At 39.2% G+C, this 16,367-nt stretch overlaps 1 protein-coding gene across 1 annotated transcript in view; it reads left to right on the top strand.

Moving 5' to 3' along the window:
- Nucleotides 1-15,599, top strand: part of side-II (sidestep II) — a 154,359-nt gene extending 138,760 nt beyond the window's left edge. The window contains exons 5-12 of the mRNA XM_065311984.1: nt 67-212; nt 3,876-4,020; nt 5,265-5,395; nt 11,148-11,307; nt 12,951-13,250; nt 13,328-13,627; nt 15,139-15,398; nt 15,459-15,599. Coding sequence (XP_065168056.1) covers nt 67-212; nt 3,876-4,020; nt 5,265-5,395; nt 11,148-11,307; nt 12,951-13,250; nt 13,328-13,627; nt 15,139-15,299 — 1,343 coding nt within the window. The 3' untranslated portion in view covers nt 15,300-15,398; nt 15,459-15,599. The remainder of the gene's footprint in view (nt 1-66; nt 213-3,875; nt 4,021-5,264; nt 5,396-11,147; nt 11,308-12,950; nt 13,251-13,327; nt 13,628-15,138; nt 15,399-15,458) is intronic.
- Nucleotides 15,600-16,367: the final 768 nt, after the last annotated feature.

Raw genomic sequence — 16,367 nt, 5'->3', positions numbered from 1 at the left:
CAAAAAATAAAGCACAACATACAATGTGTTCATTACAGTTAATAAATATTTTTTTTTATTTTTCAGTAAAACCATTAACAGCAACCATTTTGAAAACCCAAACACCACTGGTGGCAGATCGTCGCTACGAAGTGACTTGTGAATCAGCCGGAAGCCGCCCCCCTGCAATCATAACCTGGTACAAAGGAAAACGTCAACTTCGACGCACGAAAGTAAGTGTAACTTTGAATTTAATATTTTTCTAAATTAATTAATAGACCAAGAGCCAGTGACGGCCAGACTTTTGTCATTTTAGGAAAGATGAAATTTTGTCCATGTGTTTCTGCAGCACAGGTAAGAACGATCCCCAATTATGAAACCTGGATCGTGGTTCCTTTGGCAGTTAACAGCCAACAAAGATGTACACATGATGACCTATGTTTCGTTATTTTAGCAAACTCCATTTTTGTATATTTTGTTCGTCACATTATTATAACATGCGCTGCTCATTGCCAGTCACCTGGTATGGTTCCAACCCTAGCCAGACACCCCTAAAGTATTTTTTTTTTAACTTTTTTACTTTCGTTATATTAGGAAAGCTGAATTTGATACACATTATACAGAGAGCTATAAAACTGTGTTTTCCAGCACGCCAGACAATTTGGTCGGTTCTATCATCCTGCCAGACGCATTGAAAGTGTTAAAAGTTGCAAAAGTTAAATTGTTTAAACATGAAATTTTCAGAAAACAGTTATCGACGACAGGGATGATTATTATTAAATATTTGTTCAAATAAAATAACTGTTCTCTGAAAATTTCATGTTTAAACAATTTAACTTTTGCAACTTTTAACACTTTCAATGCGTCTGGCAGGATGATAGAACCGACCAAACTGTCTGGCGTGAAAGAAAACACAGTTTCATAGCTCTCTGCATAATGTGACTCAAATTCAGCTTTCCTGATATAACGAAAGTAAAACAGTTCAAAAATATTATAGTTTAGGGGTGTCTGGCTAGGGTTGGAACCATACTAGGTGTCTGGCAATTAGTAGCGCATGTTATAATAATGTTACGAACAAAATATGTAAAAATGGAGTTTGCTAAAATAACGAATTTGAGGTCATCATTTGTACATCTTTGTTGGCTGTTAACTGCCAAAGGAACCACGATCCAGGTTTCATAATTGGGGATCGTTCTTACCTGTGTTGGAGAAACACATGGACAAAATTTCATCTTTCCTAAAATGACGAAAGTCTGGCCGTCACTGGCTCTCGCTCTATAAAATTTGTTACGTAAATTATTTTCACATGTTTGAATTAAGATGGCGTCGCCGTGTAAAATAAGTTGCAGACGTTGCAGCCGGATGTTGTGAGATGTTTATTATTAAAATGCATTAAAACGTGGATACCTAACGTTTAATTACGAAAATTAAATTTCATAAGCACTGAGCCAGCGTTCGAGACGACGACGGAGGCGGCAAAAAGGAAAACTCACGACGCGTTTGAAACTCTCGACATTTTCGCTAATTATTCGCGGCACTGAGAGTGACGCAAAAGTGTAACCTGCAAGTTGTTACAAACAGAGAATATTTATAAGAAATATACAATGTGTTCAAAATTTCGGAAGAGGTGCACATCATTTCAATTAGCATTAAATCTTTAATCAAAGCGAAAACCCATTCCGACCTGATCAGCACCTAGCAATACCAATTAAGATCATAACTAACGCGCTGAAAGAGGAGAGCTAATCCCAGCTTGCCGCCTCCAGCGCCAAGAGTAGAGCTTAATGCAACCGTTGCAATAATGGTTAATTAAAGATTCGCTGAATATTCAAATATATTCCGGAATTTTAACATTCGGTTCTTAATTTTACATCTTACTATTACCACTGAAAATTAGAATTAGGGGATGATTTTAAGGGTGCGCGTAAAATGATAAAATCGTTTTAGGAAAATGGCGAAATTGCCAAATTACATTTGGCACATAAAATATTACAGTCCTTGGATGTCGACGAGCGTGGTTGAGTGTAGGGGGTGGGTTTTTGGGGGTGCGCGAACGCAAAACGCGAAGCGCTTTAATCATTTCGCCAATAATGCGCGAAATTAATAATATTTATGCGCGCCGATGTCGATGTCGATGTAATTGTACGTATATCAGCCGCATTCGAGCTGGGGAGGCGGTCGAAAAAGGGCGGTCATGTCCGGTATTGTTTCGCTCGCCACCGCTGCTGCCGCATCCGTTGCGCGCCGAAAACGCAATAATAAAACATTTATGTTTTGATGAATACAACACGCATAAATGCACAGATGCACAACAGAGGCGGTAGCTGGGGGCGGCGGTATATAGGGTGCAAAAGGGGTAATCACCCTCAACACTAAAATAGGCCAATGTGAATGTTTTAATAAATGTTATTTAATTTGAGAGTTGCAATTATTCTGACGTTTCGCAAATTTGTTTCGGACCATTGCCAATTTAAGGGTTGCAAAAATTAAAAATTTAAAATATGAAATTGTTGAAGCGAAAGTTGCATAAAATAAGCACTCTGTAAAATGAAACATTAATTCTGGAGACATTTTGCCACTTTTTCAATTTTCATCCCCTAAGTTTTATTTTGCACCCTCGCAAAATAAATCGCTAATCATCATCACAGTGTCATACGAAATTACTAACTAAAAAGACAAATAAATGTGAAAAATATTGTCGTGTATTTTTTGTGCACCCCTTAAAAGAAAATAGGGGTGGTTTTAGTAGGATACAAAGCAAAGTTGAAAAACAAACTTATTCGATGTATTGTTTGCTTGGCTGGTTGAATCCACGCAGCGACGTTGTTACGCGGTCGTCGCGACATTGTTTTCCTACCCCCGCTGCTCCACTCACCCCCGACAAAACCCTTGACTGTAAGACCGAGGACTAGCAAGTTTATATAAACTCATCAAAATTAATCAAAACGTCAAGTGTTTCTATTAACTCATACCCACCCGCTTTAAGCATCAAGTCACGACTTTATAAAACCCACCCTTCAACCCTCCTCCAACCGGAAGCAAAGAAAACTGCCTTATTTTTCATTTTCCTTCCGTTTTCATCTCCGCACGCCTGCTTGTTGCGCTCGTTTCAATTTCAATAGTTGAAGATGACTAAAACCTCACCACGCCGAAGTGGTGGGTGGCTGCGGGAGGCGGCAACAAGCAACACACTATAATTCACTCGCCTTCGAGTCTTTCAAAACGTAAAAAGTTTGTCAAGAAACGCGAAACAACCGAAGCAAGAAAACAAACAGTATTAGTGCCTTGAGGGGCGGCAAAGATGCAGGAAAAACAAAGGATGTAGCCGCTACTGTCGCCGCCGTTTGTCTCTCCAAGGTAGAAATTACTAATGCAACGTTCAAATGCTTATTTAACTTTACGAATTCAACTAGGTTAATAAATATGAATGAAGACTCGCAGGACTTGCAATGATAAATGCAAAGGATGAGGAACAAAACAAAACGATTGAAAGAAACATAAATTATTACAGAGACACAGAACAATAATGAACTATATTTTATATTGTCATCATATACAGGGTGTTATAATTATTTTCTTAAAACAAAATAAAAAATAAAAACACACTGTATATAAATAAACATGCTAATTTCTAACGTTTTATATTATGCGTGAGTTATAATCCTTTCTCATATGAAACAAAAGATTTATGCACAGTAATAAAAAAAATAAGGTCGTGTCCTGTTTCAGGACAATATTTAAAAAGCGGTATTATAATTTGTTGCATGAAGGATAACAGAAATGTATGCTGTTTTTCTTTATATAATATAGTCACCCATGTGACACATGACACATGTTGTAATAATTACGTTGTGAGGTCCTTTTTCTCATGTTGTGTTCCTGGTTGATTTTCGCAGGAAGAGACGCGCGAGAACGCCACGATCAGCGAGTTGAGCTTCGTGCCGACGACGGAGGACGACGGCAAATCCATAACGTGCCGCGCGGAAAATCCCAACGTCACCGGCCTCTTCCTGGAAACGTCCTGGAAGATCAACGTTGTCTGTGAGTGTTCGACTTTTCGTCCTGTTTCTCCGTGGTTGCTTTTTTTGCGTTGGCGTGTGTTTTATCAATACGTAAAGTCGGTCGCGAGTCGCATGTCGGCGTATGTCAATTGCCTACTTATCCTGTCTGCATCCGGGAGTATTAAAACAGTCGAGGCGGAAGCAAACAGGACGTCACAGGATAAACACGGCATGGAACGCTAGTGCAGATGTCTCGATGCGAATGCAAATAAGCAGCATGGTTTTCTTGCAAACTTTTTTTGTGTTTTTTTTTTGTTGTTTTGTTCTTTGTAGAAGGACGAAAGTCGCGATTGTTCGTTCTTTATACGTTTAATTCACGCGCCATTTGCCGGTGGCGTTTTTGGCAATTTTCACTGAAAAAATATTTCGTTTTGTTCAGGCGAACAAAACGCTAATTAGTTTTTAATTGTGCTAACGTCCATGCCGCCACCGGCAGAAATTTCCACCGAAAATTTTTCAACTTTATTGATTTTTAATCCGCGATTACCATAATGCTCTGTAACATACAATGTGTTCAATTTTTAAATAAAATTTCTTTGGACACATTGTATGTGAAATCAGTTTTCATCAAATCTTTACATTTTTGGTAATTTTAAGTAATTTTAACCTATAATATATTTTTATTTTTTTTAAGTCAAAATATATTTTTTAATAATAATTTCAGCTATAAATTATTAACATTTGACAATTATTGCTATTGTGCGAGATTGCGTTGTCGTCGATAAGGCATGTCAAAGTTGTCGGAACTAATCAACGTGCGCCCCCTGCGATGCCGCCACAACGGCCTGCTGCCCCCATTTCTTCGTTCTTTGCCCACGATGCAAAGACGAGGGACACGGCACGGCACAAAGATGACAGAAAGCGAGGCGCGCCGGCGGTCCTTGCGAATCTGCTCATTGTCTCGCGCGTCAGTTTTCCTTTTGAACGCGCTCACCACCGCCGCCTCCGCTCGCAAACAAACAACAAGTAAACAAACGAACAACACAACGCATCAACAAATCTGGCAAACAATCGCTGTGCGACGACGGTGGTGATGCTACCGGGGGGCGGCGGCGGTGACGGCGACGATGGCAGCGTCTTTCTTGCCTTGTGTCGTGTCGCGCATGAATAGTCTATCGATGATTTATACGCTCCGTTTTTGCGCCATAATGCGCACCACCACCGCCGCCTCCAGTAACTCAACCACGCACGCCTCACGTCATTGTGCCCGCTCTATTGTTGCAGATCCGCCCATCGTCTCACTGCGGCTGGGCAGCACCCTCAACCCGGATGACATCAAGGAGGGCGACGACGTCTACTTTGAATGTCACATCAAGGCAAACCCCCATTGGCATCGACTCACCTGGTTGCATGATGTAAGTACATCCAAACACACTGTATATTTAACATCACATTGATTGAGTAGATAATAATTTTTTTATTATCCTAAACATATGGTATATTAAAGTGTCTCACCTCATTTCCCGCATCGTCGCTTTTTTTCATGAAGCGTTGTTTGTTATGCGGCGTGGCGACGTTGATGCGTCGTCATAATTAATGACTGTCACGACGGACTTCAAAGACGACCGCCGCCCCGCACAGGCGGCGCAAAAAATCCCTCCACAGCCAGCGAATTTTATTTTCAAGCGCCTTGCGCAACCAATGTCGGATTTATTATTGGAAAAATTCCTCGAGGTTTTTGCGTTTCTCGCCGACGCTTTTTTTTTCTTCCACTACCGCAGGATAAAAATCCGCCCCATTTGGGTTTGCGTGGCAGGACTCAATTTTCGTCCAGGCGTGCTCACACACCGCCACACACTTGTGAGTTAAAATTACATGCCATTAAAAAAATACGTGGAAATTTCGATTAAAAATTAATTTGCCATAATGAACGGTTGTGAAACTACCCCCTTTGGGGCACGAGGTGTGCGACGGCTCATTGAATTCGCACAACCATTAATTTAAGCCGCCGCCTGCCCAAAAAAAAGAAAAGCGAAAATAAGAAGGAAATCGCTACAGTACATTCCGAGGCATAATGGCATACCGAAAGCAAACTCGACGGGGGGCGGGGGATGAAATTGCACACCATTTTCTGATCTTAATCTAAACGTATATCTAACGGTGATTTGGAAAATGCGGCAAACTCCAAAACGAATCTTTTATTCGCACTTGCAATGACTGAAAAAAATCAAAGGATTGTTCTTTGGACACACTGTATGTAAAATGAGTTTTTATCAAATCTCCACGAATCCTGACTTTTTAAAGCTTTTGAACTTCATTTATAATTTTGTGCGTATATGTGAACACACTGTATATTTTTGATGAGGATATAGGCACGATGATTTCCCATTTTTTCATCCGTATGGCTAGTATGGCTAGAGTGCGCTTTGCTGAGCAAGCAAAATGTTTAATGCATTGTCCTGCATCCTTGCTCCACTCATGTGTGTATATGTGCATACGTTGGCAAACACGACCTCTGAGAGTAGATGGATTCCGCCCTCAACACACCCGCACTGAAACTATTGTGTTTGTATCGTTAGCTTCGAGAAAAACGAGTCTAAACTAATCTGATTTCATGATTTCCGTTCACGTCGAATCCTTGCGATGCTATCGCGCCGCCGTTGAAATGTCCTCGCGCGTTAAAGACTCGCGTTCAAGTGACGAGCATTCCGGGCGAAAAACAGCGATGAACGTGTGTAACAATCATCGGGAGTCCTGATGATGGCGCGCGCTGAGGATCGGAAGCTTATTTCGTTTGGCAGCCGGAAAAACACGACTTGTCGCCGGGCATGCGATGTGGAGGGATGTCTTAGATAATTAAAGATAATCCGTCTTCCAGTCCGGGGCCACCACGGCTGATGAAACGACCGGTGATCCTGGCTGCTTGATAAAGTCACGGACATGTGGGTGTAGTAATTGCATCGACGGCGCTCGTCGACGAAAAAATCCCACCCGGAGATCGATTAAGCAAAAAACGTCGGAGAAAAAGGAAAAAATTAAGACGCGGAATATAAATAATCCTGTTTGTCCGAATGGCGGGTTGATGTGAAATTGTGAAATCTCGATGCGGATTGTGGAATGCATTTGACGTCTTGACAAAATATTTGCGCGCAAAAAGAGGTCCTGGCGGGGGTTGTATACGTGGGGATCATCAATTTCCAAGTCGATTTTTTACGATTTACGACGTGTCGGAGGCGGCATACAACAACATATTTTTCGACTGGAAATATTCCAACCACATCGAATCTAATGGAAATATTAAGCGCGTGAAAAAAATGATAAATTGATACAAGGATACTATGAACACATTGTATGTACAACTTTATAAAACTTTTGACATGTACATACAATGTGTGTAAACACTAAATACTAAACATTGAAAGCATATCCATCAAGAAGAAGCATTCTACCCTTATGTTAAGCGTTGGTGGTTGATAGAGATTGCCGCCCCATGCCACCCCCCAATGTTGGAAGGGATGAACATTGTAGGATGGTTAATACACTGCACATGCATTCTTTGCTCAGCGTTCGATGGCTTTGCTCTAAGCTTGATGTTCATGTTAGAGTGAAAACCGGGGGCGGTTGTTGGTGCGAGCGGCGGCGCGTCGTACGCTGCACGTTTCTGCACCATTCGCTCCCTTCTGTTCGCGCGGTTCATAGCTCATTAACTTTCCCATCTATCCCTTTATCAATCTATGACTATCGATTCGCGTCTGCCGCCTTTGCCGCCTCCGTTGGAATAAAAACGATGAAAACCCTTTAATGATTTTTATTCTTAAGGCAAGCGGGCCAAAAAGTGCTAAACGCTCCATTATTTCTGCGATTCGAGACGATTATTCGATTTCATATTTTTAGACACGCGGGGGCGGCGAAAGAAGAACTCTTTCGTGCAAGAGATATTATAAATTTTTCCAGCGGCAATCGCGATTGGGATGTGCAAGGCATTAAGATTGCGGAAATGGGCGAGGACAAAAATGTTGGCGGCGGCGGCAAAACGTCGTTTTAATGGAATGTCGGGCCGGCTCTTTGTTTAATTGAAATTGTGATTAATGCCATCTCGGTCATTCGGGTGATTGAAGCGGAGAGATTACAAAAATGGATTTTTCTGAAAATAGAAAATTATTTTTCAATTTTCATAAATTTACAAAAAAAAATATTTAAAAAATATATTGTATAAAAACAAGATTTTTATTTAAAGTCAAATAGAAGTTATGATGTCAATATTTTTTGTTTGAACTTTTTTTCGTCATATTTTCCAATTTTTCCATTTTAGTTCACTTTTTGCGAAAACCGCTAGAGACGTGTCAGTCAATCGCGTCGGAATTCAAGATTCACGATATTGTATACACGACAACATAATATCGACGTATTGTGCGCTCCTTGGCGGCGTGTGCACTTGCCAGCTGTCAAAGCGCGGGGGCGGCATCAAAGCGAAGAGGATGGGGCGTCAACCGCCAAAAATCGTCGACATTCCGATGTGTTTCCTAAAACGCGACGAACTCCATTCGAATTTCGAACGTCTTACCTTGTTTGTCGTTTGGTGCTTTGCCCTCTATATATATGGAGGCGGCATAGTCACACATCCTCACGGGAATTGACGTTTAGCGCTCCAGCGGTGGCTGTGGCGGTGACATCTTAAAACACACATCAATATATTTGTTACGAATGTATTTCATCTTTATACGTTTTGTTATTCTGGTGAAAAATCACACAATTTTTATTCTTTTATTTCTGTTTTAAAGGTGCATGGGGGTGGCGTGCTTGACGTCGATATCAAAACCTTTTATTCTCTTATTATTCTCGCATTTGCAGGGGTGGGGCGCAAAATTAACCGCCGCCCCGATATGCAATCTACACAATCGTTTCGCTCGCGAGTGCTTTACCTAACTCGGACGTCTTGGGCGGCAGTTGCGGGGTTGTTGGGGCGGCGAAGTCGTTTCGAGCATGCGAGCGCAAGTTTCCCGAGTGCAAAAATCCAACTTTCGATGTCGATCGACCTCGATTTGCGGTTAAGCGAACACTCCTGAACTTAAACACACCTATAGAAAAACTACCTCTTAAAACATCAACAAAAAAAATTAAATTACCAAAAAAGCATTATCGGCAATGTTACGGTGTTTAGAACTTATAATGACTTGAACAATTTTTACAGTTTAAATTTTTACAAATTTTTAATTCCAAGTAAATAAATTATATATTCTATATAATAATAAATTGACATTTGTTATTTAACGGGTTCGAGACACAAAAAATAGTATTTTAAAAACGGACGGTCAATGCCGTGACTAAAATACTTTAGTCACGGACTTTAGTCACGGGGTGGAGCTTAAAACAGAAAATTAATAAATTAGACATCTTTTTATTATAAACTAGCTTTGCCCGCGATTTTGACCCCGTTAGTGTTTAATAAAACTGTAATTCGTTTTTACTCTCTTGTTCAAGACATACTATGTGACAATTTTATCAATAAGATCCGCAATTTTATTTTAAAGAAATTAATTATTTAAGAATTTGCTAATAATGCACTTTAGCGCGCCATCTCGGATTCAACTATTTAACTATAACTATGATTGAATCTCATTGCCAACTTTTTTCCTACAAAAAAGGGCTGGCTTTAGGTTTTCCCAACAATTATTCGAATTTTCGTCGCAGTAAAAACCATCCTTGGACTTTTACGAACATGTAAAAAAAAGAATTGGCCAAATTGGTCCAGGCGTTGTTGAGTTATGCGCTTACAAACAGATTTTGCGATTCATTTTTGTATTATCGATCTACATACTTAAGAATATATCCACATAATTCTTAAAAAAAATAATTCAAAGGGCAGTTTTTTATAAATTCCATAAATTAACGCCAAAATTAATCCTATTGCCCCAATCTATAATTTTAAATCATAAAATATAGAATTTTTCCAACATGATTAAGATCAGTGTGTTTTTGCTATGCGGGCAGATCATAAGCAATAATTAATTCGGTGCGCGTTCGATGAATGCGTAATTAGACCATATCAATCATTCATTAACAGCACAGGGTATGGCGCGCGCGCGAGCCGTTGTCAATTAAAACGATTCGACACTAATGCGGCCGCGGCTGCGGAGGCGGCAAGCTGCTACGCCAGCATATAGGATATTGTATGCCGTTTTGCACGCCTCCTCCTCGGCTGCATTACGTGCACTAATTAATAATGCAGGGACTTCATTACGCCTCGGTTATTTTTACATGTGGCCTAATTTGCTTCATTATGTTCTAATTATTATAATCCGCGAATTAACCCACACGGCACATACCCCGCAATCTGCGATTCAATTCCGCAAACTCGCGATAAATTCAATCGAAATAATATACGAGTACGAGTACATCAATTGAAATTACGCTTTGGTTTTTTTCAGACATTGATTGGACTTTGATTAATAATTACGCTACTAATAAATAACATTTCGACAATTTGTTTGTACATGAATGGTAGGAAAATTAATTGGTTGATTGAATATAGTTCAATTATTTCATTTTGGTCAGTATTTATTAAGTTATAAACAAAAAACAAAATAAATACATGGCTAAAATTTAAAATATGTTTGCTCGAATTTATGTTTGTTGGTAATTATTTAATAAATATATGCAGATTCAAATTTTAATCGAATATTTATTAAAAATATATCTGTTTATGAATCGCTGAAAGAAAAAATCTATTTTATTTATTATTAAAAGAGTTATATCGAAAAGTATACAAAAAATTTCAATAAAATTTTAATAAACTAATATTTTATTTTAAACTTATTTAAACAATATTTATATTAAGATAACAATTACTTCAATTCTTAAAATAATGGAAAATTTAGTTAATTATGAGAAAATAAATTAAAATTTAATTTATATCAAATATTTTCCAAGATATCAATAAAACCGTTTTATAAAACATCTGTCGTGTATATTTTTCATTATATTTTGTGACTTTAAGCATAAAAACTCACTTTATAAATTAATTATGTCCTTAAAATAATATTTAACATTATGAAGAATTTAATATTCCTTCTGTTAATTTATATTTCAGATTGTTATCTCAATTAGTTCAAGAAAAATTCGCAAATGAATTATATCACTAAACATTTCACTGTTTCGCTGTTCCAGGGCTTGGTACTAAATCACAACATGTCTGCCAGGATAATACGCAGCAATCAGAGTCTCGTCCTGCAAAAGGTGACGCGTCAGAGCGCCGGAAAATACGTCTGCTCGGCGGTGAACTCCGAAGGCGAGACGCTCAGTAACGAGCTTTCTTTTCGCGTTCAGTGTGAGTACTGTGTTTGCATATTTTGTCCTAATTTCCATCCCCAAGGATAACAGTCATCTCCTCACCTCTCACTCCACACTCGGTGTTTTCTCTTCCTTCCTCTTCTTATCATACAAGAAGAGAACGCCAATTACCGCCCGCTTTAAACACGCGCTGAGAGAAAAATCACATGCAATTAATTTTCCATGTGAGGCTAGAAAGGACACGGAGGGTGCAAAGGATGTTTCCCTGACGCACGATGTGTTTTTATGAATTGTGAGAAAACGCCGATGTCATTTAAAGACGCAAGACGCAATCTATTTGCGATTTTTTCTCCTCCGCCTCCTCGACGTCTTTGACACGTTGGTGTTTTTCCGGTTTCCGGTTTTTCCTCTTCGGCGGGAATAATGAGCGCCAGCATGCGCGATCTGAATAAAGCGTTTTGCTTTTTGTGAATTTGTTAGCAAGCAAGCAAGGAAAAAACACACTAAGGGCGTTTTGCAGCATGTCGTGTGACGTTATCAGGACGAATTGATCAATCTTTTATTCTCGCGCCACCGTGAAAAGTCACCGCCTGTATCACACAGGTAAGGATGACGTCCTGTCAGGACGCGGAAAAATTCCAATTTCGCCGCCGTAACAAATTGCATCGTAATAACTTTATCTCTTCGCGGCTGCGGAAACGCGTGCAGACGTGATAAAGCGTCGTCCTGGGAGCGGGCCGGCACGCATCCTTTGCCACCCACGCCCGCCACCTCCGGCGATAACGCGCCTCGCACGTCGCTTCCACTTCGTTATGTTCGTTATGCGCTAATAGGCGGCGGCGCGGCGAGCAGATGCAAACGGCCGGACAAATGATATCCCACATGGCGGGCGAGGAAAATGTGGAGGAAAAACTGCGAACATTTTGTGGTGATGCTCATTATCATCAAGGATCGTTACGGGCAAATTGCTGGCTGGAAACGCAAAGGCGTCGGAAAGTTATGCATAACTAGCGGCGGACCACAAAACCAGCCCCTGTCGATTAAGCAGGCCAAAGGAATGCCCACAAGATCGATAATCACATTTTCAGGGAAATATATTAATTTTTAATATTTTTGCAAATTGTACACACAATATTTTTTCGCCTACCTAATTTTTTGGTTCTATTTCAAACAAAAAATATTAACTGTTTTTACGCATCTCCAGGATAATCCTGCAGGATAATTACTCGGAAAAATCAACATTGTTGAGTGGACACTGCGCCGAAGTCACTTAGCTTAAAAAAGCGTGCGACATGTTAGTATGTGATTACAAGAGCATTTGTGTTCGAAAGGATGACGGCGTTGTCCTCGGCAGGGACGCAAACAATTTAGATAATGCGATTTTTCAATTAGGGGCGGCCGCATCGCAAAATATTTTCCCAGCGCAACTCTTTCCAACAATTTGCATACGTGCACACACTCACGCATGCAAACCTTTTAGTCCTTTCAGGAATAAATCCAACGGCAGAGGATAAAAGTTGAATGGCAATTATCCTCAATGATAATAAAACTTTTTTACCGATAAACATGTTTGTTACGTTTAACAGCAATTAAAGACTTTTTAGATTGGATTTAAAGCGATTTCTAAAAAATATTGAAATTGATGTTTAAGGAAAATATTATGTTATTTTTCAATTTCAGATTCGCCAACTTGTCGATATGATAGGATTGTAGTTGTGGGTGCATCGCGAGGTGAAAGCATCGACATCGTGTGCGAAATCGAATCCGACCCGCCAGCGAAAAGCTACCGATGGAAGTTCAACAACTCGGGCGAAACTCTGGACGTCGCCGCTGAGCGTTTTGCGAAGACATCGAACGGAACGACGAGTGTCCTGCGGTACACTCCTGTCTCTGAGCTGGATTACGGTTCGCTCTCCTGCTGGGCCATCAACTCAGTTGGACATCAGTTGAATCCATGTGTTTTCCAAGTGGTTGCAGCTGGTAATTATATTAAAAATCAAAAATTTTAAAAATTTTTTATTTGAAAAAAAATTAAAATTTTTGTTATTTTTTTGTAGGTAAACCATTTCCGGTAAAAAATTGCACCCTTTCGAATCAGACGAGCAGCTCAGTGGACGTCTACTGCCTGTCGGGCTTTGACGGCGGCCTGCCGCAGCATTTCCTCCTGGAGTTATACTCGGCCAGTTCGGCTGTTCCACGGTATAATATTACTTCGTTCGCCGAGCCGTTCTTCTTCCTGGATAATCTCGAACCGGACGTGACGTTCCGCATCGTCGTCTTTGCCGTCAACGCCAAGGGGCGGAGCAATGGCGTGGTGTTAGAAGAAGTCACTTTTCGTGATGCTGAAAAGCGAACAGGTAAAAACTAAATAAAAAACACATTTCTTTAGAATCACATAACTTTGTCAATTTTAATATTAAAATTATCTACATAGTTTCTTATCATTTTAAAATATTTTTAATATTACACAGGAAATTGATATTTTAACAGTAATTTACTTTTATTTGAATATTTCAAATTTTGCTAATTGCATTTAAAAATATTATAATCAATTATTTAGTTTCTAAAATATTAAAAAAACTTTTTAAAAATTTCTAAAGCAAGAAAAAATATCAATTTTAATATTTAAAAGCAATCTATATATATATAAATGAATTGCTGTTTGTTAGTCTCGCTAAAACTCGAGAACGGCTGAACGGATTTATCTTATCTTGGTCTTGAATTATTCGTGGAGGTCTAGGGAAGGTTTAAAAGGTGAGAAAAATTCGAATAATTGCCGGGAAAATCCTCAAAACAGCTCTTTTCAATAGAATAAAATTTGACATTGAGATTCAATCATAGTTATAGTTAAATAGTTGAATTCGAGATGGCGCGCTGAAGTGCATTATTGACAAAACTTTATATAATTAATTTCTTTAAATTAAAATTGCTAATCTTATTGATAGAATTGACTCTTACTACGAGTATGTCTAGAACAAGAGAGTAAAAACGAATTACATTTTCTTTAAACACTGCCGGAACGAAGTCGCGGGCAACAGCTAGTTATTAATACACAAATAATATCAAATTAATTGCAATTTCCCCAAACAAAATCAAAAGTGCAATTCAATAAACTTAAACCACTAAAAACGTCAGTAAAACAACCCTCAACTAAATAAATCATCTTTAAAAATCAATAACCCCTCAAGCATCCTTTAATAATTCACCAACCATTGAACAAAACACCAAAACATTGAATTTACCGCCCGAAACGTTTCATCCACGTTGATCCTACTTTAACCATGAATTATTCCACTTTTATTCCTGCAAACACCCTCGACTGTGCATACATCATCCCCACACGTCCAGATCCAATGATATAGCATGACCTCTAGCACTCTTCCTGTCCATGGCGATTCATATCCTGCACGACGACTTTCCTTGCACCATGACGCATCTCTCGGACTTCCGGTGTGGGCGTGGCGTCATCCGTCTTGAATGCCATGAAATTGACATCCGGAATTCAATCGAATAGTGCACGCGTACAATGGTCGCATCCGCGCCGATAAGACGACTAATTGTCCTTGCGGTGCAGGATTGTAAGACTTTATCAATGTCCATTCAGGACGCTACAAATTATATCCGAGACAAGATGGCGTCCAATGTCTAATACTAGAAATACAGAATTAACTAGAATTTATTGAGAGTAAATTTATACAATACAATTGTTAGTGTAGCAAGTCCATAGGGATAACAATCCCTCAAAGGTCCTGCATAAGTCCTTCAATAATCTTAGCAACTGGCAAGGCACATGGGACTAAGAAAATTATGGAAATTTATTGTAAACCATGTTTAATTCAATTCCTAAAATGATTCGCTTATTTTGCAGCTTCGGATGGAGAGTTGCCTATCTCACCGCTGCTGGGCATTGTCATAGGTGGCGCTTTCACAATAATCGCCATTGTATTCTTTGTCATTGTGCGGGTACGACGTGCGCAGACCAACGGACCGGAAGCGGAACAAAAGTTCTTGGAGGCGGGGCTAACTTAGGCCAAAATCTATCATCAACAAAACCGTTGCTTAGGAGTGCTTCTCCAAGAGATTGCGCAGGTGACGAAAGAGATCCAGATGTCATACCAGCAAAATATGGTAATTATATGTTTTTATATTTTAAACTCGTAGTTAAAAATTAATTTAATTCACTTTTAGGCTCACCAGATGGCGAAAGCCGACAGTTAGTAGCGCCATCTCACGGCGGGCGGCTTCCAACTTCACCAGGTTTTAATCAAACAAGCGTGGCGCAACACTGGGTTAGTCCAGCGTCTGGTGAACCTGCTGTTGATAATAATCCGGTAATTAGCATATGAATTATTTAATTATTATGCAAACATGTAATTTTTAATTTTTAAATAGTATCATCAGTATAATAATCCAGTAGCGATGGTGGGAACATTTCCGCGAGACTCTCGACCGAAAGAATTACGTTTAGGTAATGGTAATTCAGCCACACTGACACGAGGTGGCGTTGCAGGTGGTAATACGCAACCGAGCGATTTGGAGTTGAACGGTTTGGCCATCAAAGAACGTCTCATGGCAAACCGATTACCGGAAAGTTGTGTTTAAATTTCCATCATTTTACAACTAAACATTCATTTTGATTCATTTACACGGCAACAGATGTCGCATCTGTCTCATTTATGTACTTCCCCGATTTTTATTTCGACCGTCCATGAAACGATTATATATTGTTTTCTTAAAAAAATGATGATAATCGAATCAAAAAGGATAATACATACATAAAATTAATAAATTAATTATTAAAAAGCGTAAATCATGTCATATGAAATAATATATATATAAATGCTATTATTATAAATATTGTAAATATTGTTAAATAATGTAAGCTTAAGCGATGATGAAATGTAAAACAATCTTTGAGGTTATTACTTATCATGTTATTGATGTTATGTTGTCATAAAAGCTATTAAGATGGCGGTTAATTGGACATAGTGTTGAGTAATTGACGACAGGTGGCGTTGGTTGTCGAGTTGTTGTGAAACCAACGCAAAAATTCAAAATAAACCGATGTGGGTCGATGTGATTGAAATCGAATGAAAA

This window comes from Atheta coriaria, unplaced genomic scaffold (genome assembly GCF_025399875.1).
Source record: "Atheta coriaria isolate IRGN ID8LTWV9N9 unplaced genomic scaffold, Caltech_Dcor_3.1 hic_scaffold_9_pilon, whole genome shotgun sequence".
NCBI classification, from domain to species: Eukaryota; Metazoa; Arthropoda; class Insecta; order Coleoptera; family Staphylinidae; genus Dalotia; species Dalotia coriaria.
The sequence above is the reverse complement of the archived record's forward strand: the minus strand, read 5'-3'. Positions and strand labels throughout refer to the sequence as shown.